We start from the raw sequence: 23,566 nt of genomic DNA, 5'->3' as shown, positions 1-23,566 counted from the left end.
GCACTGCCTTCACCCTTCCAAACTCTACCTACAGCAAATCAACTGAGAGCAGGGAAAGCAGAACAGGTTAGTAAAGAATAACCTTTTTATTCTTTAAACAAGAAATAAAAAGACAAATAAATGAATACATGAGAAGCTTGGGAATAGAAAGAAAGAAAGAAAAAAAGGAGGCAGAGCAGTCACAGAGCAAGCAGTGCAACACCCATGCATTTGCCTCAGCTCTTGCAAAGCACCTCAGGAAAATTAGGATCCTTCAGTCCTCAAGTGGCTCCACAAAAACCCCAGTGCAAATTGACAGCCAACAATTCTTGGTTTCAAACCCATCTGCCTCTTAATCAACCAGGATCACGTTTGCAAAGGGGCCAAACCAGAAACCCGCTGTGTGACACCAAGGGGGATCACAACTGTAGTTTGGGTGGATTGTCTCAGCCCCTCTCTGCCACAAGAGCAGGAGCCAGTGGAGACCATGACCTGCTGCAGCTCTGGCTCACACACAGCCCCCCTGGGAGGAGGGAAACAGCCCATCTGCCTGGGGCTGAACGTGTTCCTCTCCATGGAGAGGGAGGAACCATATGGGGATGAAATCTGGAGCTGTGCTGACAGCAGTGGCTAAATTCCCACTGAAATCAGATCAGGATTTCACGTTTTAGACTTAATTTAATCATGACATAAATAGACTCTTTCCAACAGAATCTGCTCCTCCCTCTAACAAACTAACTTTGGGCAGAAAACCTTTATCTTGAGGTTTCAAGATTCACTAAATTCTCTCATTTTTTGGAGAGAGATCAACTCTCCACAGGAGTTCAGCCACATTTCATTCTGTTAGAACACACCTTCAAAGAAGCCATCTTCATCCATGTCCCCATAGATGTAAATATATTCTCCAGCAGTCAGTGGAAGCTCTGCCTCTGGATTTTCATTAGGTCCATCAAAAGGATTGTAGCTGAAATATTTACAGTAGGAAGACTTAATTTGTATAGGAACTTGCCCAGCAACACATTTGAGCTGTGATGTTGACAAGCTTTCAATTCACTGGGAATTCATCCACTCGTGCAAGCAGCAAATTCCACAGGCAAAGGTCAAAACTACAGTCTACACACAATAATAATTAAAAACAGGTAATTTTCTGAGGAGCAGAACAGATGTCTTGTGACATCTGAAGGAACAGAGATATGAGGACAATGAGGGGACTGGAGCATCTCTCTCCTGAGGAAAGGCTGAGGGATCTGGGATTCAGATCCTGGAGAAGAAACAACTGAAAGGGATACCTTCAGGGTGGGTGTCAAGAGGATGGGACCAGGCTCTTTTCACTGGTCCCCAGAGAGAGGACAAGGGGCAACAGGCACAAACTGAAACACAGGAACTTCCACCTGAACCTGAGGAAAAACCTCTTTCCTCTGAGGGTCACCGAGCACTGGAACAGGCTGCACAGAGAGGTTGTGGTGCCTCCCTCTCCTGCTCCAACTCCATATTTTAAACAGCAATCCAAAAGCTTCACTGGCATGACAGTTATAAATACACTGGTGATATGATTTGGTCTGCAGGTAATTCTAACCTGCCTATCCAGGGATCCTCAGATCATCAGAGGGCCTCATGTCACAGGAAAATGCCTCGTGAAAAACATCTTTACAAACACCTCCTACCAATTCCTGCTTTTTAGCCCTTAAAAGGGATTTCATGCCAAAGCAATGTTAAGGTCTCCCTCAGCTCACAGAGACCTTATGTACTCAAGACTCTGACAAGAAGACACAGGTCAGATTTGATGTGCTCCTCACAAGCACAGAATCATCCCAAGTCTCTTCCTTCCAATCCCCAGTTTAAAAGCTGAAGGATATGTCAATACTCTTTGAATTGTAAATAGTAATGAGTTTGACCATGATGCTCAGTGGACAGAAACAGTTAGTAACAGAAAAAAATTGAGTTTATTTTGTGGTTTTTTTTCCCCTGTCCTTTAAAAATTACAGTCAGAAAGATTTTGGCCAAAAACTTCAGGCATTCTAGGCTGAAATTTTCTTAATTGCTGGAATAAGATTTCTTGGGAGAAAATGTATTGGACTATTCTGAAAAAAAAAATAGACATTTCAAGGAATATGTCAATTCAAACTGAATTTTCAATACAGTATCATATTGAAAGAAAGGAAAAGTCTCACACAGGGCTGGTCACTGAACAGCTACTGAGCTTACTGTGCTTTTGTTGAGCTAAGCCTTGCTTGTGCAGGAAATAACAGGTCTCAACAAATCATACAATCCTGGAATGGTTTGGGTTGAAAGGGGCCTTAAAAACCATCTCATTCCACCCCTCTGCCATGGGCAGGGACACCTTCCACTAGCCCAGGTGGTGCAAGACTGCATCCAACCTGGCCTGGGACACTCCCAGGGATGGGGCAGCCACAGCTTCTCTGGGCAACCTGCGCCAGGGCCTCCCCACCCTCACAGCCAACAATTCCTTCCCAATATCCCATCTGTCCCTGCCCTCTGGCAGAGGGAAGCCATTTCCCCTTGTCCTGTCCCTCCATCCCTTGTCCCAGGTCCCTCACCAGCTCTCCTGGAGCCCCTTTAGGCCCTGCAAGGGGCTCTCAGCTCTCCCTGGAGCCTTCTCTTCTCCAGGTGAACCCCCCCAGCTCTCCCAGCCTGCAAACCCCATGGAGGAATAAGATACGTGGTCCAACCTAATATTATCCATTCCTAACAGGGTGAATTCAAGGGAAGAGTGTAAAGAAGACAACTCTGAGATAACCTGTGTAACCACACAGACCACAGGAAATGAGCTCTCAGTACCTGTATCGAGCTAAGAACACCTGGAGCTTTGCAGGGCCTTGGCTGCCTGGCTCTGGCATGAGGGAGATGCTGTCAACATCCAGCTCTTCCATTTCACTTGCAGTGTCCACCTAAAAACGTTGAAGAGAAAGGATCTGAGTAAAGGAACACTCAAAGGGGTCAAATATCAGTGAACAAGTCCCCCAAGCTCATGTTTGGTGGCCCCTGGGCTAAGGACCATCTGGAAGAATGACTTTTTAGGTGAAGAAGTAGTAATAGGAGGCAACAGCTCCAAGTTGCAGCTTCAGGGGTTCCAGCCAGACATGAAGAAAAACTCCTTGCCCAGGTGGGTGATGTAGGTTTGGGAAAAGTTCCCACTGAGCTGTGGGATCTCCATTCTTCAAGAACTTGTAGCCTCAGGTCAGCAAAGCCATGGCCACACTGATCTAGTGCTGGTGACAGTCCCACTGGAGCAGGACTCTGGACTAGAGACTCTGGAGACCTCTCCCACTCTACACATCCATAATTCAGTCTATTTATTTCTTGTACCTTGAAACATTAGTTGTCCCTGTGTGCAACACAAACCTGGACAGAGGAGACCTCAGAGCTCTGTTAGATGTTGAGGTCTCCAAGTGCTTTTGTTCCCCTCCAGCACCTGTAAATTTTCAATATGATGTTTATGTACTTTCACCAACATCAGACAGAGCTTTGGGTGGAACTGGTAGGGCCATCACACTGAACAAAAAGCACAAGAGACAGAGCAGGCACAAAACTCATCTTCCTGCTACAGCCTCTCCCTTCCCAGCCCTCAGCTACTTCTGGATTTCCTAAGCTGGAAGCTGCACCCTCAAGGCATTTGGTGGCAGAAGCACCTTTGGGAAATTTACCTCAGTCTTTTTGATCCTGGTAACATTTTGGAATTTTTCATCCAGTGGCAATGAGCTGTGTAACCCAACCCTCCTTCTGGAGCAAATGCACTCGCCTGGGTTTGTTTGAAATGGTGCCAATGAACCAACTCAAGTTGCCTTTTGAAAGCAGACCTCGAGGCAAATGTGTTTTTGATGGAGACCCACTGCAGGTAGCAGAATATAAAGTAGTTTTTCTAGTACGTGAAGTACCAAAGTTAATCTCTGAAGGAGTCCAGAGCATCTTTTCAAGGCAGTGTACTCCTTGTAAAGCAATCCTGCCCCCTGTCCTGGGATAACACACCTGTAACAGCCAAAAGACACCCAGATGGAGCAGCTTTTAGCAGCCTGGAGTGTTCCCATAACTGTGTGTTGTTGGAGCCAAACGCTCCACACACTTTTCCAAGGATCCCACACTGACTCTGTAGGCACTTACCTCTCCAGGGAGGCATGGGGGCTTCCAAGCTTTCTCTGGAGTTAAAAGGTAGGATTTTTTCCCACTACAGAATTGAGAGCAGTTCCTGCCTGTCCCTCCCTTTGTCTCTGAACATGGCACTTCCCAGAGCTCCTACACAGTGGTGGGCACTGCCTCCCACAGCAGCCCTTCATTAATGACCTGCCCTCAGCTCAACACATCAGTGCCCTCCATAGCTACAGTGAGACTAAGAAGGTTTCAGTGCCCAGGAAACACCAAAAACCCCAAAACTGCCACCCAGACCATCCCAGCACTGCTTTACCCTGAGCTGTCCCCTGAAGTGATGTACACAGAGCATCAAACACTCTGTGTGAACCCACACCACCACCCAAGAGCTCCTGGGGAGGAGAAGCACCAACCTCCCATGAGATCTTGGGGGCACAAACAAGCAAAGCCTATTAATTCCAGCCCTCTTAGCACAAACTTGGTGTCTTTTCATGGTTTCTTTCACCAGCAAAGAAGTTTGAGCTCCTCATCCACAGCTCAAGGCTAAAAGTAGTCTGGACACAGCTGCTCAGCACGCCAAGAACTCCAGTTTGTAGCCTTTTTGTGCTTTAGTGGCAGTTGAGATGGCACAAGGAAGCTTAGCAAGAGTTTCCCACACTTCCCACCAATCAACCTCCCCATCCCAGTCCTTCTCACACTGTCCAGCCAGTTATTTCCTTCCAGGAGCTCAGTAACACGTTGAAATCAGCATTATAGCCATGGTACCCAAGGCCTTTTCACTACTTTCCTACAGCTTTTCTCTTGTTTTTTTCCCATTTTCTTCAGGCAGCCAGGAAGGAAGGACTGCAGCCTTACTGGGGAACCTGTGCAGCCTTACTGGTGCTCTCAGCAGTGCATTTATTCCCTTCTGGAAAGCACAGACCACAGAGGGGCCTCCCATACTGACCTCTGGAGTTGGGCAGGATTTGGGGCTGTTGTGCATGGACTCTGATTTCGAAGAGCTGGACTGAGATTCCACTTTCTTGGCCTGTTTCTGAGCACTGGTGGGAGCAGCTGGGGAGCCCCCAGGGGTGTCAGGCACCCTAAGGGATGACTCCAACTCCTCAGCAACTTCATTGTGAGCCTTCTTAGTGCTCTGGTGAGGGAGCAACCCAGGAACAGTTGATTCTGCAATAAAATCAGCCATTAGTCAGAGCCACAGGCAGGATCCAGGATAAGCAACGAGCAGCACAAGTCTCTACAAATGTGCCTCATTTAAGAGACTGGACACTCTGGTCAGAGAAATGCCAAATTCTCTTTATGACTACAAAACAAACCAGGAGTGTTGACAACAGAGAGAGATGGAGATCCCAAAATTTAACTAAACGTTCGCGTTATTTCCTTCACCCCTTCCCATTTCTGGGAACGTCAACTCATTTGTGAAAACACTCCCAGGCATGTCCAGCACTCACCCTTCTCCCAGGGGGGCTGTGGGGTGGAGCTGCACAGAGCAAGGGGTAGCTCTGAAGTCACCAGAGTGGAGGTGAGAAGGTCGATTTTTCCCGTTTGGAGCCAGAATTGTTGGAGCTCCTGGGACAGGAGGCTGAACTGCTCTGTCTGACTGCGACACTGATCTTCCAGATCCTTCACCCGGGCCTGGCAGGAGAGACACGGGATGAGGCACAAACCCACAGCAAAGCCACCAGTGAGGCTCCAAACAGCCTTTGCTGCGTCTTTCCAGTGGGTCCCAGACTTCAAAGGATGCTTTTAAATGCCCTGCCCAGAAACAGGATTGGGGAACTGGCAGCTCCACAGCTTTAGTACCTTTGAAAACCTGAAGCTCCTCATCTGTGAGGGGACTGACTGCAAGCTCTGCTAGGAATTATCCCTGAAAAGCTGGGTTTGAACTTCAATATCCTGTCCCAGCCCTGCACAAGACCAGATGTGATAAGTCACAGATAAATAAGCCTTGAAAAGAAAAGACTGGAGCATTTCTGGGAGGATTAAAGTCACATCACCCAGAGGAATTGCTCTCCCAGTGTTCTATCTCATCCATACTTGCAGAGGCTCCAGCAAGCTCCCAAAACTTTACCCTGCCCTCCCCACCATTCTGGGCAGGACTCCTGATTGTCCCTGCAGATTTTGGCTCCTCCAGGCAGCAGGAAGGGCAGAGATCACCCTGGCCTGTGTTGCAGAACATTCCTTTGATGTGGAAGCCCACACACTTTCCCACCAGGTCCCACAAGGAGGAATTGCTCCAGGAAAATTCCTGCTGAGGCCCAGAAAGCTACATCTCAACAAGATGAGATGCAGGGGAAATCTCTGGAGAGGAAAGGACACATTCCTACCATTTGTATTTTCTGAGATTCTCCTCCTACCGTCTCTAGAACTTCCCCTTATAAACCATTGCTGAGTCCTGGCTGTCCTTACACATCCCCACGTTCTCCCAGTGGTAGGCACATGAATTCCCAGGACAATGCAACTGCTCCTTTCCCTCTCCTCACTCTTTTTTGTAGGTAAGATGCTCCATAACAGATGACTGCACTGCGCTCCTCAAAATCTTCCGTTCTACGAAACGCGTTTGAAGTTCTTTTCTCTCCTTCCAACTCTAACACACCTGACCTGGAAAAAGCTTTCTCTGTGGTCTCAGAGCAACACAAAACCTTTGGAGCCACTTCCTATTCATGGGGGTGCCTGAATTTTTATTTCCCAGGTGTTTTTTTTTTAATTCCAGTTTGTCTCTGTTTCCCTTCACGACTCCCTGGGTGCTCTCAGGCTTTAAGGAAAGTCTCTGAACTGAAATCAGATGCCACAAGTAACTTCCTGAAGTGTCCATGTTCTCCACCTGCTCAGAGTCAACTCCTTGTTTACTAAATCCCATTGCACAGGATTCCTCTGCAATCCTGAGGGTTGGCATTTACTTACAGTTTAGATTTTTCACATAAATGCTTCTCTCCTACACATCTTAATAAAGAAAAGAGACCATCAACAGGAAGAACAGTTGCACTGGATCAAAGTAAGGCTTCCCCAAGTCCAACATCCATCCCTGATCCCACCTTGGGACACAGCCCACAAGAACACAGAGAGGGATTTCCATTGCAGGACCAGAAAGGGATTTTCTGCCTCTCAGGAGCCATGAGCCAGCAGATGCATCTGGATATTGTGTTTAATAGCATCAAAACAGTACCTTGTCCTGTTAATTTATTAATCACACTTTAAATCTATTTACAGTGGTGGTCAAGCCAATAGCCCAGATAATTCACAATTTAATTCCAAGATCCCTAATTAGTCAGGTGTCTGTTAGATCTGTTATTCAAAATAACATACAAACATCTCTTAAATCCTACTGCCACATCATACACAGTGTATATTTCTAGCAGGCTACTTGCAGGGAATCACAGCTGGGAAGAGCAGGTTTCCAGGGCAGTGCTGGGAGAAATGGGGATAAGGAAGAGGGAAATAAGGCCAGGAGCTTCAGGGAACCAGCAGGAATCAAGCCTCAGACACAGAAAAGACAGGAGACTGCTGTGTCCATGCCCAACCCAAAATGGGGAGAAAGAGGAGCCTCACACAACTGGGCCTGGGCAGTGGGATTTCCAGAAGAGGCTGCAAGAGCAGGAGCAGAGCTTGGTGGGCTCAGTTTAGCCCCTGATTCAGGAACTGAGATTTTTCACAGCCAACCACCACCAGCTCAGCCCCACCCTCTGAGACTCTCTCCTTCTTGGCTGCTCTACTCCACTTCTCCAGGTGATGTTTTCCCTCCACATGTCCCTCGTTACCTTTCTCCGTATCTTCTGCTCTGTATTTTTGAGATGAGAGAATCTCCACTTTGCTCAAGGGGAACTCTAGAGCTGTGCAGTCCAAACTCCTGCTCCAGGCAGGGCTGATGCCAAAGGGATTAGAGGAACAGCCATAATTCCACAACAGTGTGGGTGCAGCTTCCACAGGACGTGGGCACACCCCAGTAATGTCCTTCTCCAAAAGCTCCCAACACTTCACTTGCTTTTTTGACCAGAACTGTGGCTGATTTTTTTTTTTTAAAGTCCCCCTACCTCCAACCCTGCACCTCCTGCTCCAACAGGGAATTCCAAGCCCACCACTGGGCATGTCTAGCCATGGCTGCCTCTCCTCCCACGTGCCTTTGCACAGGCAGTGTTACCTGGGATTTAATGTCCCTGTTACTCACGAGATCTCTGTCAGATCTGAAGGTGTTCAAGCAGTTTTCCACCAGCTACAAACCCCACCACTTCCACAGGAGCCTTCTTTCCAAATCACCAGCTAGCACAGCTCCCACACACTGGAATTTTGTTGGTTCCTACCTCTTCTGGGAAAACTATCATCCACAATCCCTGCTTCCCATCTTCCATCCAGTTACAAAGCCAGCAGGGCCTGTCTTTTTCTCCACAGCACTCACTTGCAATGGTGTCACCACTGCTTTTGGGTTCTGTAGGAAACACTTCACTCCTGGACTGCAAGTAGTTCCCAAAAGACTTTTAAATGCACGTGACACGTGGAGAAGGAGCACAGCTGGGCAATTCTAAAAATCTGCAAGTGCCAAAAAAAATTAAGCTCCTAATTCTAATTGGTCAAGGAAGCAAAGCATTTAAAGAGAAAAGCAGCTGCTCCATCAAACTCATGGTGGGAGCTCCTTTAATCACATTTATTTCTTGGCAGTGACACTCTTGCAATCCTTTCCAGAGTATAGCTAAAACAAGAATTATCAAGCAACTGTCAAAGTCAGGACAGAGGGAAAAATGTCCCATTTGACAGGATTATAGCAGTACCTGCATGCAATCCAAGGTACTCTGGGAGCAAGAAGAAAAGCAAAAAGAGATGTCAAACCACATCAGCAGTTACACTACTCCAAAACCAACACTCTCCAAACACAACCCAGCCCTCAGTCTCAACAGGATTGTTTTCTCACAACATCCAGTGTCTGCCTTGTTCCATACTGAGATTCCCACCTCATTCTTACCAAACAAAAGCCAAATCCCACATACCAAATGCACAAATAAGAGAACCAGGCCCTTTCTGAGGGCCTCCAAATCATCATGTGCTTTGAGTTCAATGACTCTGCTAAATTTCAACAGACTGGACTCATCCTTCATTAACATCCCATCCAAAAGCAACCCAAACACATGGGAAAATGAAACCACACAGCACAGGCACTCCACACCCCCTAATTCTGCCCTTCATGGATGTTCTGGGCTGACAATGATTAGAGTTAAGTACTTTAAATGAATGTTGCTGCACATTAAACTAGCTTTTAATGACAATTTCTCTTTCTTTGGTCTGCTTTATAAAATTCAAGGCCAGGTTGGACAGGGCTTAGAGCAACCTGGTCTAGTGGAAGGTGGGTGGGACTGGATGAACTTTCAAGGGGATAACACATAATGTCACAGCCCCATGACACTCACCCAGCCTGCAACTATTTCAATCCCATTTAGCAGGAGTCCAGCACTCTTGGGTTCTACAGCTCAGCCACAGCCCAGGCTCCCTCCAAAGTTGATGCTATTTGCAGCCATGGAGCAATCTCCTCCATCAAGGACAATCCCCATCCCAGTCAACAACCCTGGGCTCCCAACAGCCCCAGAGCTGCACAGGGAGTTCAGCCTGTCCCCTCTGACTGTAAGTCACCACTGCAGCAGGAGATGCCACTGTCTGGGTGGACAGTGAGGCCTTCTGCTCCTCTTGGGTGTTTTAGTGCTCAGAAAACCTCTGAGAGAGCACAGGATGCTCCATTTCCCATCACACCCAACCCTCTGGCAGTCACTACATCTCCACATCAAGTTCCAGCATTTGGTGCCTGGGCTTTGCAGCTCCAGGAATCCACAGCCTAGTTTTTCTCCAAAGTCATCCTGACTGACACCAAGCTAATGCCAAGCAAACCCAAAGCAGTGCCCAGCACATCTGCCAGGCTGCACTGTTACACTGTCAGCAGAGTGTGTTCCATGTGGATGTCAGAGTAAATAGGACAGGGGAGTTGCCTCAAGCTTCCTCACTCAGGCAAAGGCCACATTTCTCCTGTTTTTCCCTAATAAAAAGCATAAAGTGCAAACACACACACACACACACACAGGAGAAATTTCAAGTCCCAGGGACACAAATATTCTTCCTCTCTTTACATGATCCTGGAGAATGGAGGAGGCAGATCTGGGGTTAATTATTTAATGCATCCCTGAAAGAGTTTTTGAGCAAAATCTGAATGAAGAAATCTGTGTGAGGACTGAGCAGGCCAGGATTTAATCCCTCAAAACTCTGACCCCAGATATTACTCTGCCAGCACCACTGACACTTGTTCTCAGCAGTGACACATTGCATCTGATCAAGACATTACAGCATTTTGCTCAAGAACCAACAAAACCCACCAAAGGCATCAAGAAAACTGGTAATAAGAACAAAAGGTACCAAAATTTGCAGCCACTAGTCCCTCTTGTTTCCTTCTGCCTTACCTCTAGAAGCTGTACTGCTCCTTCATGTTCCCTTCTTGCCTCTGCCTGTGCCTAAGGAGAAATAAGAAAGGGGGAAAATAAGAAAGGAACCCACCTGAGCTCACTTCTGTCATCCCACCTCATAGCCCTTCATAGGTTGGAGGACAAGTCTGATGAGGAGCAGCTGAGGGAGCTGGGGGGGCTCAGCCTGGAGAAAAGGAGGCTCAGGGGGGACCTTCTGGCTCTGCAACCCCCTGACAGGAGGGGGGAGCCGGGGGGGGTCGGGCTCTGCTCCCAGGGAACAAGGGACAGGAGGAGAGGGAACAGCCTCAGGCTGTGCCAGGGGAGGGGCAGGTTGGATATTGGGAAAATTTCTTCACTGAAACGGTGGTCAGGCCCTGGCACAGCTGCCCAGGGCAGTGGTGGAGTCCCCACCCCTGGGGAGATTTAACAGATGTGTGGATGTGGCACTTGGGGACATGGGTTAGTGGTGGCCTCGGTAGTGCTGGGGGAGTGGTTGGAGTTGATGACCTTAGGGGGCCCTCTCCAACCTTAATGATTCCATGATTCTATGATTTAAAGTCTGAAAGCACCTCTGGGCTTTGGACAAACAGCAGGGAGAGGTCAGATGAGCAAAGCCCTTCACTGTGCTCAGGTACCAGAGCACTCAGACACTGCCCTGGTTTACTTTATCCTGTAAACTCACACACACCTCCTCCGTACACTGCTTATCCAAGGAAACATATCCATTGTTTTCCAGGGATTCAGAGGGTAAAATGTCCACCTCCCACCCCCCACACACCTGCTGCAGCCGCCGGACCTCCTCCTGCTTCTCCTGCAGGACTAGCAGGGCTTCCCTGTGCTCCACTTCCAGCTGCTGCCTGCGCTCGGCCACATTTCTCATGTGCTGCAGAACAAGGCACAGACAGGGACACTGCTGAAATCCTGTGTCCCACCAGCAGCCAGGAGCCAACCATGGCCTGGACTTCATGTCATCATTGCACAGGAGGAAGTACAGAACTCTCACCACTCGCCAGAGCAACACAGAGACAACCATCAAAGCGATGGCCACCTTATTTCCCATCCCACCCAAATCCCTGAAGCAGCCTTTCCAAACCTCTTCCCACTTTGGAAAGCCACATTCTAGGATCCTGCAGAAGCACAATTCCCAACAGAAGCACAGAGACAAGGGAATGGTGAAAAAAGGCAAAGAGACAACATGTGCCATCCAAAAGCAGCACTGTCTGGACAGTTCCCTGTGTGGATCCCACTGACCTTCAGCACCTGCTCTAGATTCTCCAGCTTGGTTTGGAGTCCTTGGTTCGTCTGAATCACTGAATCCCGTTCCTTGGTCACCAAAACAACCTGCAGTTTCAGGTCAGCATTCTCAGATTCAACCTGGAGAGAAGGATTGGTAGTTTTAGCACAAGCAGCCAGAGGCGTTCCTTGTATTTTCTGATTTGATTTGATTGAGGACAATTTGTTTCTGTGTCTCAATAGGTTGATTTGCAGACCTGCTTTCTACTGGCAATGATACCAAAATGATGAACCTCCTCTCCCTCTGGTTTTTATTAATTAATTAATTAATTAATTATTATTTATAAATAAGCATTTATCAAGCCTCAGTGTGTAACACTTTATTTGCACACACTGTTTCTCTCACTAGAATCATCTCCCCTCCCCATTTACAAGGAGGAAGGAACTGGGAGAGGAACAGGCTACATAATGAAGAGATAAAAGAAAGCACAAAGGTTTAAAAGCATTTTTCATCCTACATGGTAGAATTAAACACAAAGAACAAACAGGACAGAAAATTCATCAGCCTGCTGAGATCATCTGTACCTTCTTCACTTACTACAGGGAATTCCAGCCACATATTTTAGTTCCAGGGGGTACTATGGCCTGATGACTATTACCAATGCAGATTACAAAGGCAAACATTTCTACTTACAACAGTTACTAAACAGTTATTTAATATTAAATATAATTATCAGCCTTATGCATGGTGGCAAATTGACACAGGGAAGTGACAAGTGACTTTCCAAGTCCTGTGCATTATACTTGTCCAGAGAAGGAGCTGGGAACAGAAACCCAGATCAGCACAAAACCATTTCTCAGCTGGCAACTTGAAAACTTGGCACACTAGCAAGTTCTTCCCAGCAGAATTTTGCAGGAGCCAATGCTCCACCTGACCAAGATGCTGCTTTTACCTGTCCTGCCCATCCAGCCCTCTCGTTCAGCTGCAAGTTCTCCTCGGCCAGTCGTGCATTTTCACTCTGCACCTCCTGCAGCTGGATCTCCTGTCCAGAAAGAGTGGGAATTACTACACCAAGGCCCTCAAACTCCCCCAAATTATTCTGCAGAGCAGCTCCACTGCTCCTGTTTCCTGGTGCAGGATGTTGGTGGAATGCTGTTGAGGAGGGGGAGGCACTGCTCTAACAGCCCTCTGTGCCAGATGATGGAGTTGGAACTGGATGACCTTTAAAGTCCCTTCCAACCCAAACCACTCTATGATCTCTCAAGTTTCTTCTCTTCTTCTCTTAACCTCAAAGCCCAGAATCAGAAAGAGATTTCCTTGTCTAGCTCCCAGCTCCAGTGTCACATTGTTTACAAGCTGCTGCCTAGAACTCCATCTCCACCCACAGCAATTCAGGTTTCACTGCTGGTTCAGGATCAGAGTCTTCCTGACAAATATCAGTTAAGGAAGGAAAATTATCTGGGAAAATGATGCTAAAGAGAGCACTAGACTGCAAAGTCCAGAGTTCCAAATGGCTGACTCTGAAAGCAGGATTCAGTCTGGAGCTAAGAGCATGAGCCTGCTATCCCTGAATTAGGGAATGCTGCCCCTGAGCACAGGCCGTGGGCACACGGAGGGACACTGGATTTGTCAGGTCAGTCCATCTGCAACAACTTTGTACAGCACTAAAGGACTTTAACTGTTGCATAATCACATGACACACACACACACACTTCCCCATTCCAAGGTTTTACATATCATCAAATATTTTCTGGCTGTTCCAGGAGCTAATTCCCTGTGCACACAGGCTGAGTCCTGGTACTTCAAGGTGAGTCGGTCCCTTCTTGACCCTCAAAAGTGACTGCCTACCAACATACAAAGACAAACTCATTCCTTAAACAACCCACAGACATCAAACATCTATTCAGAAGGTCAGCACCCCTGGGGGAAGCCATATACTGTCAGCCCCTAATGCCACCAGAGCTGCTCAGCAGAGCAACAACAGAAGGGAGAAATCTGGGTGCTTTGCTAAGACCAGGAGAACCTCCCTGGAATTAAACAGAGGCAAGATTTCTGCCAACAGATATGAAACACAGGAAAAGGACTGTGGGTTTGTGCAACGACCATCTTGAGGTGCAGAAATCTTTCAGTATTTGTCTGGAGTGCCGGAGTGCCTGTGAAAATGCTAATTATCTCCCCAAACTATCAAAGGCCATGGAATTTCATCCAGTGATTTATGTGGCTGCACTCAACCCACAGGTAACTGAAAGACTAAATAAACAAGCCCAAAATTTGTGACACTGTCCAAATAACCAGAAAGATGGTGATTCATTACTAAGATGAGCTGGAGAATCCAAGAGAGACACACAACAACCCAGCTCCTCTTCTCCCATCACGCTCACAACAGCAGGCAACAAGAACACTTACTAGTTCTTTGCATCTTTTATGCTTTTTCCTCACTTCATGCTCAAGGTTTTCACATTTTTTGCGCTTTTTCTTGAGTTCAAATTCCTGCAGGAAACAAGCAGAAGTAGATCAGCAAGTGCACACTCTTACAATGCATAGGAAATTCAAGGCCAGCCTCTCAGACCCAGTGCTGCATTATCTGATTTCCTCATAAAAATCTCTTTGTGACAAACTTGAACAATGTAGAAACCAAGGGAGATTTTTTTTTTTTAAGTGTAGGAAAACTAAAAAACTTTTTAAGTGAAACAACTATTTCTCTCTTCCTCAAGCCTTTAATCTTCTGGAAACAGTCCTGTTTCCCACTTGCACAGACTGTTCCTATTTGGAGAGAGCAGTATGGAGACAGGATGGGGGGGACAAAAAGACAGAGCTGTGCAAAATTCTCAGCTTTAAACATCAGTTGTGCTATTTCAGCCCCTCTTCTCACCCAAATGACACCTAACAGAGCACAGACATCCTCTGCTTATGTACCTTTACCTGCAGCTACTCCTGCAGCTACCTCTTGGCTCCTCAGATAGACAAGAGCTGCTAAACCTCCCTGTGAACTGTCATAATTTGCTGGAAAAATTCCCAAGGGACATATTCCTCATCCACATCTGTCCCCAGTTCAAATAAGACTAAACCAAGCACAGCACAGAACCTACTGGCATGTTTTCCTCTCATTTTAGTGTGACATATTCCCCTGCCAGCCCAGCACCTGGAGCTGCCACCCAGCAACACTCTCCATGCAGATGGCCTGTGTTGTCCCACTGATTCCCCAAGCTTCCCACTTCTGCCAGAGCAGCTTCACCTAAAAAGACTTCAGTCCCTAAAATCTCTATCTGGGTGGAAAACCCAAGAAAAATAAAAAAGTGTAGCATTCCTTCCCCCAAACCAAGTTCACAACTCACCAGCTGCTGGATCTGTTTTCTGGTCTCTTGGCCTGTTATTGCATTTTTGGGAGGGAAATTTTCATGTCCTTCAGAGGCAGGTCCCAGTGGCTGCACACCTGGTTCCAGCTGGAAAGCAGAAGAGATGCCAGAGAGCTCAGGGACAGGCAGGATTGCAGGGCACACTCCTGGCAGTGCCACCTGGGAGAGCAACACTCCCCATGAGACTCCTGATCTCTGAGCTGCACCACTGGGCATGGGGAAAGCTGGACACTGTGCCAGGGACCTCTGTGCCACCAGAAACCTGTGCTGGGAGTCTCCTGGAGCCCAGTGCCAACCAGTCCAGCTTGACTGAACCACCCCCATGCAACAGTGGCCTCCAGGAAGCTCTCAGATCCCAGTTCCCATTTGTGCCTGAGGAGAGGCAGCAGCCACACCTTTCGTGACCCTCCCAAAGCAATACAAAGATGGTCAGATGGGAGAGCACAGCCCTCAAAGGGCAGGAATCAGAGAAGATGTCAATAGAAAGGCAGGGAAGAGCAAACACTACCAAGAAACAGTGTCCCACCTCAGCTGGCAGCTGAGGACTGAAAGGGCAGCAGTTGCGTGGATTATGTGCCATCACCAAACCAAATGAAACAATTTTCTGTACACAATTGTACACAAGTTTCTAACAAAATGCCTTTTCATTTGGGCTACAGACAAGCAAACCTTTAATCCTCTGAATTTTCCCTCTCAACTGGTATTTGACTGGACACTGTCTGCCCAGAGTAATCCCTGACAGCAGAGCAAGGCCAGAGACACACAGGAGAAAGAGGGCTTTGATAATGCTTTAAACATTCAAAGTTATTTTTGCTAAACAGATTTTAGGGACAGAGCTAAGGATCTCTCTCAAACTGAACTGCCTGTAAGAACAACTGTAGAAGCCAACAAAATACACAGTAACAAATCACCAAGATCAGATAATTAACCAAGATTAGATTAATAACACCCAAGAGTTCAAAGAACCCCCCTCTGGCATGAATTGAATCTCTCGCTTCAGCAGGAACTGAATCAATACGTGCAGAGTGTCACTTCTCCAACACTGCCTTAATACAAATTGACTGGAAGGTGGCAAATGCCAAGTTTTAAGAGTATTCCAGAGTTTTAAGCATATTCCAGTGGGCAAATGTGGAAAGACAGACCACTACATTCGACACCTGTTCTGGGCAAATGGATAGAAATCGCAACTAAGATAAGGCAGGTGCTTAAAATAATTCAAACTAACTTATACTGGGGGCAAGGACACATTCACAAATCTATACAGAGTTCTTCTGACAAAAAACCAGCAAGCAAAGGGGTGCAGGAGATCCAGCAGGAACCTGCTTGGGTGCTCAGAACACCTTCACACCTTCAGCTGCGGTGCTTTAACAGGCTTTGGCAGACACTGAGACACCACAGGGTGAGGGGGGAAGGTTTTTTTCCTCGGGTAAATATCTAATAAAAATGAAAGGACTAAAAAAGGAGGGAGCAGGAACTGTGCTCTCCAAGCACCGATGCAGCAGAGACAAACAGCGATGAGGGCCTCGTGACACTGAGAGATTAGAGAGACAAGTGATGGTTTAATAGAGCCCCAGTGCTCAGACAAAAAGGCAAAGAGATCTACTGGGGAAGGGAGAGAAAACTTCATTATGCCACCGTATAAATCAACGCCCGAGCCCGGGACAGTGCCGCGCGTTGTCCTCCCCAGCACAAAACCGGCAGGGAAAAGGCACAAAGGAAAGGAGACAAAGATGCTAGCGCTGAATAATGGGAGAGGCTGGAAAGAAACAACAACAAAAAAATTGCTGAAGGAGAAGGGGGTTATAAATCCACGGGTGACTCGGAATGGACGAGCGAGGAATGAATATACTCAACACATCTGCCGCGAGGGCCCGGGGGGGCAACAAACGGGAGCAGCTGGTGCGGCTGGGGGGGAACACGCGTATCCCGAACCCACAGGGGACACGGGGGGGAACCGGGAGAACCCGCGGGAGCAAAACCCCGAGGAGCCGCCCGGGGGCTGCGGGGGCACAGCGGGACCCGCGGCCCGGCCCCGCAGAGGCCCCGGCGGGCCCTGCCCGGGGGCGGCTCGGCCCCGAGGCGGCACCGCCGCACACACACACACACCCGGCCCCACACACACACACACCCGGCCCCACACACACACCCCCGGCCCCACACACACACACCCCCGGCCCCACACACACACACCCCCGGCCCCACACACACACACCCCCGGCCCCACACACACACACACCCGGCCCCACACACACACCCCCGGCCCCACACACACACCCCCGGCCCCACACACACACACCCCCGGCCCCACACACACCCACACCCCTTGACCCGGCCCGGCCCGGCCCCGGCCCGGCCTTACCTGGCGGCTGCGCGGCCGCGGCGGAGGCGGCGCCCTGAGGCGGCCCCGGATCTGCGGGGCTGAACCACTGCGGGCGGAGGGGCCGCGCAGGGCCGGGCAGGGCCGGGCAGGGCCGGGCAGCGGGACTTGCGGGCCTGGGCTGAGCCCCGGCGGCAGCACAACACGGGGGTTCTGCCCTTCTGTGTCACCGCTCCGGTGAGACCCCCCTGGAGCTGCCTCCAGCTCTGGGGCGAGCTGGAGCCAGTCCAGAGGAGGCCACGGAGATGCTCCCAGGGCTGGAGCCCCTCAGCTCTGGAGCCAGGCTGGGAGAGCTGGGGGGGTTCCCCTGGAGAAGAGAAGGCTCCAGGGAGAGCTGAGAGCCCCTTGCAGGGCCTAAAGGGGCTCCAGGAGAGCTGGAGAGGGACTGGGGACAAGGGATGGAGGGACAGGACAAGGGGGAATGGCTTCCCACTGCCAGAGGGCAGGGTTAGGACTCAGGTAGGGACCTCCTGGAGCAACAGGAATACACAAAAGGTGGGAACATACATTGGGAGGGGAAATGGGCGGACAGTGATGGGACAAGGGGGAATGGCTTCCCAGTGCTGGAGGGCAGGGTTAGACGGGATAGTGGGAAGGAATTCTTGGCTGTGAGGGTGGTGAGGCACTGGCACAGATTGGGTAGAGAATCTGTGTCTGCCCCGTCCCTGGAAGTGTCCAAGGCCAGGTTGGATGCAGTTTTCCACCACCTGGTCTAGTGGAAGGTGTCCCTGCCCATGGCAGGGGTGGAATGAGATGAGCTTTAAGGTCCCTTCCGACCCAAACCATTCCACAATTCTATGAAAGAGAAGCATTGCTCGGTTTCCTAGGCTGGAAAAAGTAGCACGGGAGCTCTGAAAAGGAGCAGGACTGAGCCCCTGGCATGGTTCAGTGTCCCTACCATGTGCTGCCAGGAGCACCTGTGTCCCTCCTCACTCTCTGAGAGCTGGCACTGGAATTAGTCCCTTTGGAAACCAGCACAGCACCGATGTGCAGCGGATGCAAACCACAACCCTCGCCTCCTCCAAGTGAAACTCCCTAAGAACAGCAATTAATTGAGCAATTAAACATCAAAACTTTCTGATGTCTGACCCACTTGTCTCACCTCCCTGCGAGCTCTCCCTCCCAGCGCCGGGTCTCCCAAGGAGGCCTCCTTTGGCAGAGGTGAACCTTTGCTGCCGGTGTTCGGTCCCAGGCGTGGGGCAGTGCTCGGCCTGGCACTACCTGGGCTCATTTTGGGGGGACGCAGACACTCCTTGAAATTCTTGAGGGCAATCTGCCTCTGCAGCCTCAGCACCTCCCGCTGGGACTCCCGCAGCAGGCGGTCGAACTCGATGACGTTGAGGCAGCGAGGGTCGTCCTGCAGGAAAACAACCCCGGTGTCGTGTCACTGGCAGGCTCCAAAAGCTGGGACAGGTCACATTTAACACACACACACTCCAAAAGAGGAGAGGCTGGTGGAACCCAGCTACTGTGGCACACACAGATTGCTGATTCCTGGGTCTCTAAAGCCTCAAAGCTCACTTTGCCTCCTTTACGCAAATACATTTTTCCTCCTGAAGGTAAACCCCAGCCTGTAATGGTCCTGTAATGCTCCTGCAGCTCTCCCGGCACGAAGGGCTTTGCCAAGCGTGTGCCATCTCAGCACATGCCAGCAGGGAGCGTGGCAGGATAATGTCACGTCGTGTCCCAGCCAAAGCAGAGCTGCTTCCCCTCCTTGACGTGGGTGGGTGCTGGCAAGCGCTGCAGCCCCAGCGGTGGTGAGGGCTTTGAGTGGCTGCAAGAACGAAGAACATCTGGGATTTGGTCAGTTCTCCCTCAGGATAATGTTTGGTTTTCAAACTATTTGATTTCTCTCCTTGTCAGAGACAGTGATAGGCCCCTATCTTTAGCACAAGGGGTCACTCCCTTCCCGACCCAAACCCAGCAGCTTTTGAAGGAAACCAGCCCAATCTGATTCTCACAAAACTAGTGAGAATATGTCACCAGCTTGTTTCGTTCTTCAAAGGTTTTCAGACTTCAGGAGGCTGAAGAAACACGTACCTGCATGTCCACATGTACAACAGCGGGTTATGAAAACCTGTCTTTACAAATCTGCTGCTGGAGGAGACATTGCTCATTCCCCTGGAAAGCTCCTAAGCCGGTGAATTCAAAGCAGAATTGGTATCCAGGACAAATTTAATCTTTTCCCCTGTTCACTTCTTATTCCCCCTAAAAATAGCATGTGCTTTAAAAATACAATTTGAGGAGAAAACCGTGGTTACTCTCATGGTGCAAGGGGGGAAACTGAGGCACCATTAAAGGGAACTGATTATAGATTCAAGAAGTGAGCAGCTGGGCCTCCTCTGTGCCAGCCCCCTGTTCAGGCTCTCAGGGTAGTAGTTCTTTAAGCAAAATTGGCTGTGGCTGTGTATAAAATCTCCCTTCCCCCACCAAAAATAGGCAGCTATTCCCAACTGAGCCTCCGGAGCCTGGGGGAACAAGGGAGGAGGAAAAGAGCTCAGCCCTCCCCTCAGTTTCTATTATACCCATCCCCTGCAGCTGCCTCACTGCTCCCCCCCATCCCATGCTTCCAAGAATCCATCCTGCAAGAAATTGCAGCCTGGATTTACCCAGAGGTAGAGTTTGGTTGGAAGCCACTCACCGGAGTGTGATCTCAGGAAATCATTTTATCCCATCCTAAGAGCCCTGGCTTTGCCAAAACAAGGCCAGTGTTTGTCCTGCCACTGCAGGGAACTGAGTGGATCCATTTCACAGCTACTGAAAAATTAGTGCTGATTTAAATACCCGAGATTAAAACTGATTTGGTTACAAACTCTGAGTATGCCCATCATATCTCTGCATAAAACCCCCTTCATTGGCCTAATGCATTTTGCATGCTGCAGACAGATTAGGGGAATTTGGAATTTTAACTAGCTGGAAATTAAAATTTAATGAGCTTGCTTGGGAGAAAAATGGGGAAAACAAGATCAGAAAGAATGATCTCCTCTCTTACTCTCTTTTCTGTGGATTCCCTGCTCGTACATCGGTGTCCCCGGTCCCTGGTGCCGTGGCAGTGACAGGGATTGTCTCTCCTTTGGGGACAGGGTGGTCACCAGGTCACCCATGCCCTAGTGGCTGAATTTGTCACCCCCGAGGGTGGCACCCACATGTATTTCCCTGGCCAATACTGAATCCTGCTCACCTGCTTTTGTCCCATTCCTCCACAATTTGTCACTCCCCTGTCCCTGGCAGGGTCAGGTTGCCCAGCACACTCTGCTTGGAATATGAGAGGGCTTTGGAAAGGGTCTGCTCCCCTTCCTGCAGGGGCCTGCAGTGAGAACTCAAGGGATGAGAAGGAAGTTTCTTCTTGCTGACACCATAGGGCACAGTCAGACCTAAGTTAAGTTTATCCTGTGGTTTAATGCCAGGAAGGATCAATGGAGCAGCTCTGTACAAACACCAAATACACCCAGTTGCTCTTATCCCCACTAGACCCACATTAGGGTAAGACTGAGAATCCACCTTCGAACCTGTAGTTAAAATGAACATATGGGGAGCTCAGGAACAAAAATAAAGCTGCTTTCAGCAAGGAAGTATTTGTCACCTAAATATCATGTAAGTAGGGCAGGTAGAAATGCAAGGGTTCACTCAGCTCAGCTGGGGGCAGGGATGTAGGGTGGCACTTGGCCACATTTGCATTAGCAAAACAGGGGGAAAACAGTGGGACCCCAAGCATTCCTGAGCTGCTCAGGAGAGTTTGAACTGACCTAAACTGAAACTGTCCAGCTTGTGAAAAACAGATGTAGCTGATCTGCCCAAAACTTTATCACCTTGAGTGGGAACCATCTCCCCCAGCTTCAGCTGCCTGCAGAGGCTGCTTTCAGAGCTGTCACAGAGAAGTGCTTTGGAGGAGCAACACACATGACCAGTTTTAAAGTTCTGTCTCAGGGTGAGCTGAATTATCCCTTTTATCCCACCATTTATATCTGCATGGCCTGTGCTGGTGCTGAAGGGAAGGCAGATCACCAGCCCAGGTGCAGACACAGCACTGGGGATGGTTTCATGAACACCCAGCCCTGGCTGGTGGTTTGTGGCCTCGGTCACAGTCATCCCAGGACCCACCAGTCTCGTGGTGGCTGTGAGTGCTCAGAAAGCTGCAGCTCAAGATGTGGGATCTAGGCTGGTTCTTGGGAATGTGCTGGTTGGCTTCCCAAAGAAATGCTTTAAAAGGAGGCCCTGCTCCTACATCTTGGTTGAAGCTCAGCCCTGTGAAAAATGTGTGTATCTGTGGCTTTTCAGGGGTTTCCAGGGGAAGGGTTTTAGTTGCTGCTGAAAATGAATTCACAGAGGGACAACTGGGATGCCCCCAACAGCCTGTTAGAGGGGTCCAGACAGTGTCTCTGCCACACACTCCCCCAGTGTCCCCATTCAACTCACACATCAAATCCTGTCTGTTTTCAGCCTGCACTGGGGGTTAATTGCCCTCACACCACTTCCTGGAGCCTGGTTTCCATCACTGCTGTTGCACAGCTTGTCCCAGCCCCTGAGTGATGTCCCAGCAAGTGTCTCACCTTCCCTGCCGAGAGTTTAGCCTGCAGCTCCCGGCATTCCTGCTGCAGAGCTTCAATCTGCTTGTCTTTGGCCAGGAGGGCACTGGCTTGCTCTGTCAGGTCCTTGGCACGCTGGCGGGCAAAGGCTTTCTTACACAGCTCCAGGCTGGAGCCCTTCAGAGCCACTGGAGCAGTGACCTACACAGAGGGCAGTGGGGAGAAAGGTGTGTTGGTGCTCCTTAACCACCACCCCACCACCCCTTGGTGCTCCTTAACCACCACCCCACCACCCCTTGGTGCTCCTTAACCACCACCCCACCACCCCTTGGTGCTCCTTAAACACCACCCCACCACCCCTTGCTGTTCATCAACCACCACCCCGTCACTCCTGGGTGTTCAGTCACCACCACCAATCACCCCAACAGCCTGGCCCCAAAGGACAGACAAGCAGTGGAGGAGGAAGGGCTGGATGGAAAAGTGGGTCAGAGAAGAGGTGGGAAGGAGAAGGTGGCTCAGCAGGTGGGCTCAGTGGGTACAGCCAGAACAGGGGCTGCAGGCAGGGCAACGGTGTGGGGGGAAGAGAGAAAACAAGGATGAGGGCAGAAAAGCAGGAGAAGATAACAGAGAAGAGGAGGAGAGGATGGCAGGAAAGATGGGCATGGGATAAAGGACAGAGGTGGTCAAACCAGGAAGAGAAATGGAGCATCTCTGGGTTTCTAGGCAGCAGGAAAGAGCTTCAGCATGGTTGGGTGGAGGACAGAGGGAAGTGGAGAGGCAAGAGAGAGCCCAGCAAGGACCAGCACAGGCAGGGAAGGACTGGGAGATGTTCAGCAGAAGAAGCAGGTCAGGTTCACATGCTCCCTATGAGGGAGGGAAGAGCAGGGGTGGGGGTGACAGGGCTTCAGGGGGAGCAGGCTAGTCAGGGACAGGCTCTGTCTGCCCAGCAGGAGCTGAGGCTGCCTGGCACAGTGTCCCTGGGATTCCCCCATCCCTGGGGTGGGCTCTCCCACTGGGTATCAGCACCACAGAGCTGGATAAAGGGGCAGCTCACACCCCCTGCTCATCCCAACCCTCTGGGCAGTGAGGACACCTCCAGTCCCTGACTTTATCCAACCCTTCCTCTCCCTGCCCAGCTATTGTCATCTGCACAAAGTCTCACAATCTGGGGAGGGGGGACTCTCCCCTGCCTGATCAGGATTTGCATCCTCTGTGCAAACTTCTCCTCCCCAGCTCTTCCTGAGCATCTCATCCATGTGCAGAAGCTCCATGGGACCTGTGCACCAGGCACTGAAGGCAACCACTGCCAGATTAACCCCAGCTCCTCAGGGCCCCTCCTCTGCTCCTGCCTCCAGCCTCAGCCATCCGAGCACTTGGACACCTTGGCCAGCACAGGAGCCCAGCAGGTTCTCCCAGGGCTCCCACAGGCCTTACACTGTCACCACCCCAAAGTTTCACAAGAGAAACAAATAAATCAGTATTGGTATAGGTGCTGGGGGGGCTGCAGAGCTGTTGGGTGTATATCAAATGGTTTCTCTTAACATAGTATCTGACAA

General features: G+C 49.8%; 2 protein-coding genes across 9 annotated transcripts in view; one reads left to right on the top strand and one right to left on the bottom strand.

Annotated features, from left to right (window-relative positions):
• The window catches only part of LOC127480909 (uncharacterized), a 147,769-nt gene that overhangs the window by 60,644 nt on the left and 63,559 nt on the right, over window positions 1-23,566 (top strand). The gene's annotated exons all lie outside the window — the stretch shown is intronic.
• Window positions 1-23,566, bottom strand: part of TSPOAP1 (TSPO associated protein 1) — a 49,579-nt gene that overhangs the window by 23,180 nt on the left and 2,833 nt on the right. For 7 of the 8 annotated variants that reach the window (XM_051809502.1, XM_051809503.1, XM_051809504.1 and 4 more), the window contains exons 3-14: window positions 22,035-22,211; window positions 18,587-18,841; window positions 15,087-15,194; window positions 14,158-14,241; window positions 12,704-12,793; window positions 11,769-11,891; window positions 11,296-11,400; window positions 10,515-10,565; window positions 5,535-5,718; window positions 5,030-5,250; window positions 2,779-2,888; window positions 834-943 (exon numbers count right to left, since the gene is read on the bottom strand). In XM_051809502.1, coding sequence (XP_051665462.1) covers window positions 834-943; window positions 2,779-2,888; window positions 5,030-5,250; window positions 5,535-5,718; window positions 10,515-10,565; window positions 11,296-11,400; window positions 11,769-11,891; window positions 12,704-12,793; window positions 14,158-14,241; window positions 15,087-15,194; window positions 18,587-18,841; window positions 22,035-22,211 — 1,618 coding nt within the window. Of the gene's footprint in view, window positions 1-833; window positions 944-2,778; window positions 2,889-5,029; window positions 5,251-5,534; window positions 5,719-10,514; window positions 10,566-11,295; window positions 11,401-11,768; window positions 11,892-12,703; window positions 12,794-14,157; window positions 14,242-15,086; window positions 15,195-17,466; window positions 17,577-18,586; window positions 18,842-22,034; window positions 22,212-23,566 lie in introns of those variants that run through there. The other variant, XM_051809509.1, reaches the window with a different exon arrangement.

This window comes from Manacus candei, unplaced genomic scaffold (genome assembly GCF_025592945.1).
Source record: "Manacus candei isolate 608988 ecotype Guabito, Panama unplaced genomic scaffold, ASM2559294v1 h1tg000076l, whole genome shotgun sequence".
NCBI lineage: Eukaryota > Metazoa > Chordata > Aves > Passeriformes > Pipridae > Manacus > Manacus candei.
This window is presented reverse-complemented; position numbering and strand designations above follow the sequence as displayed.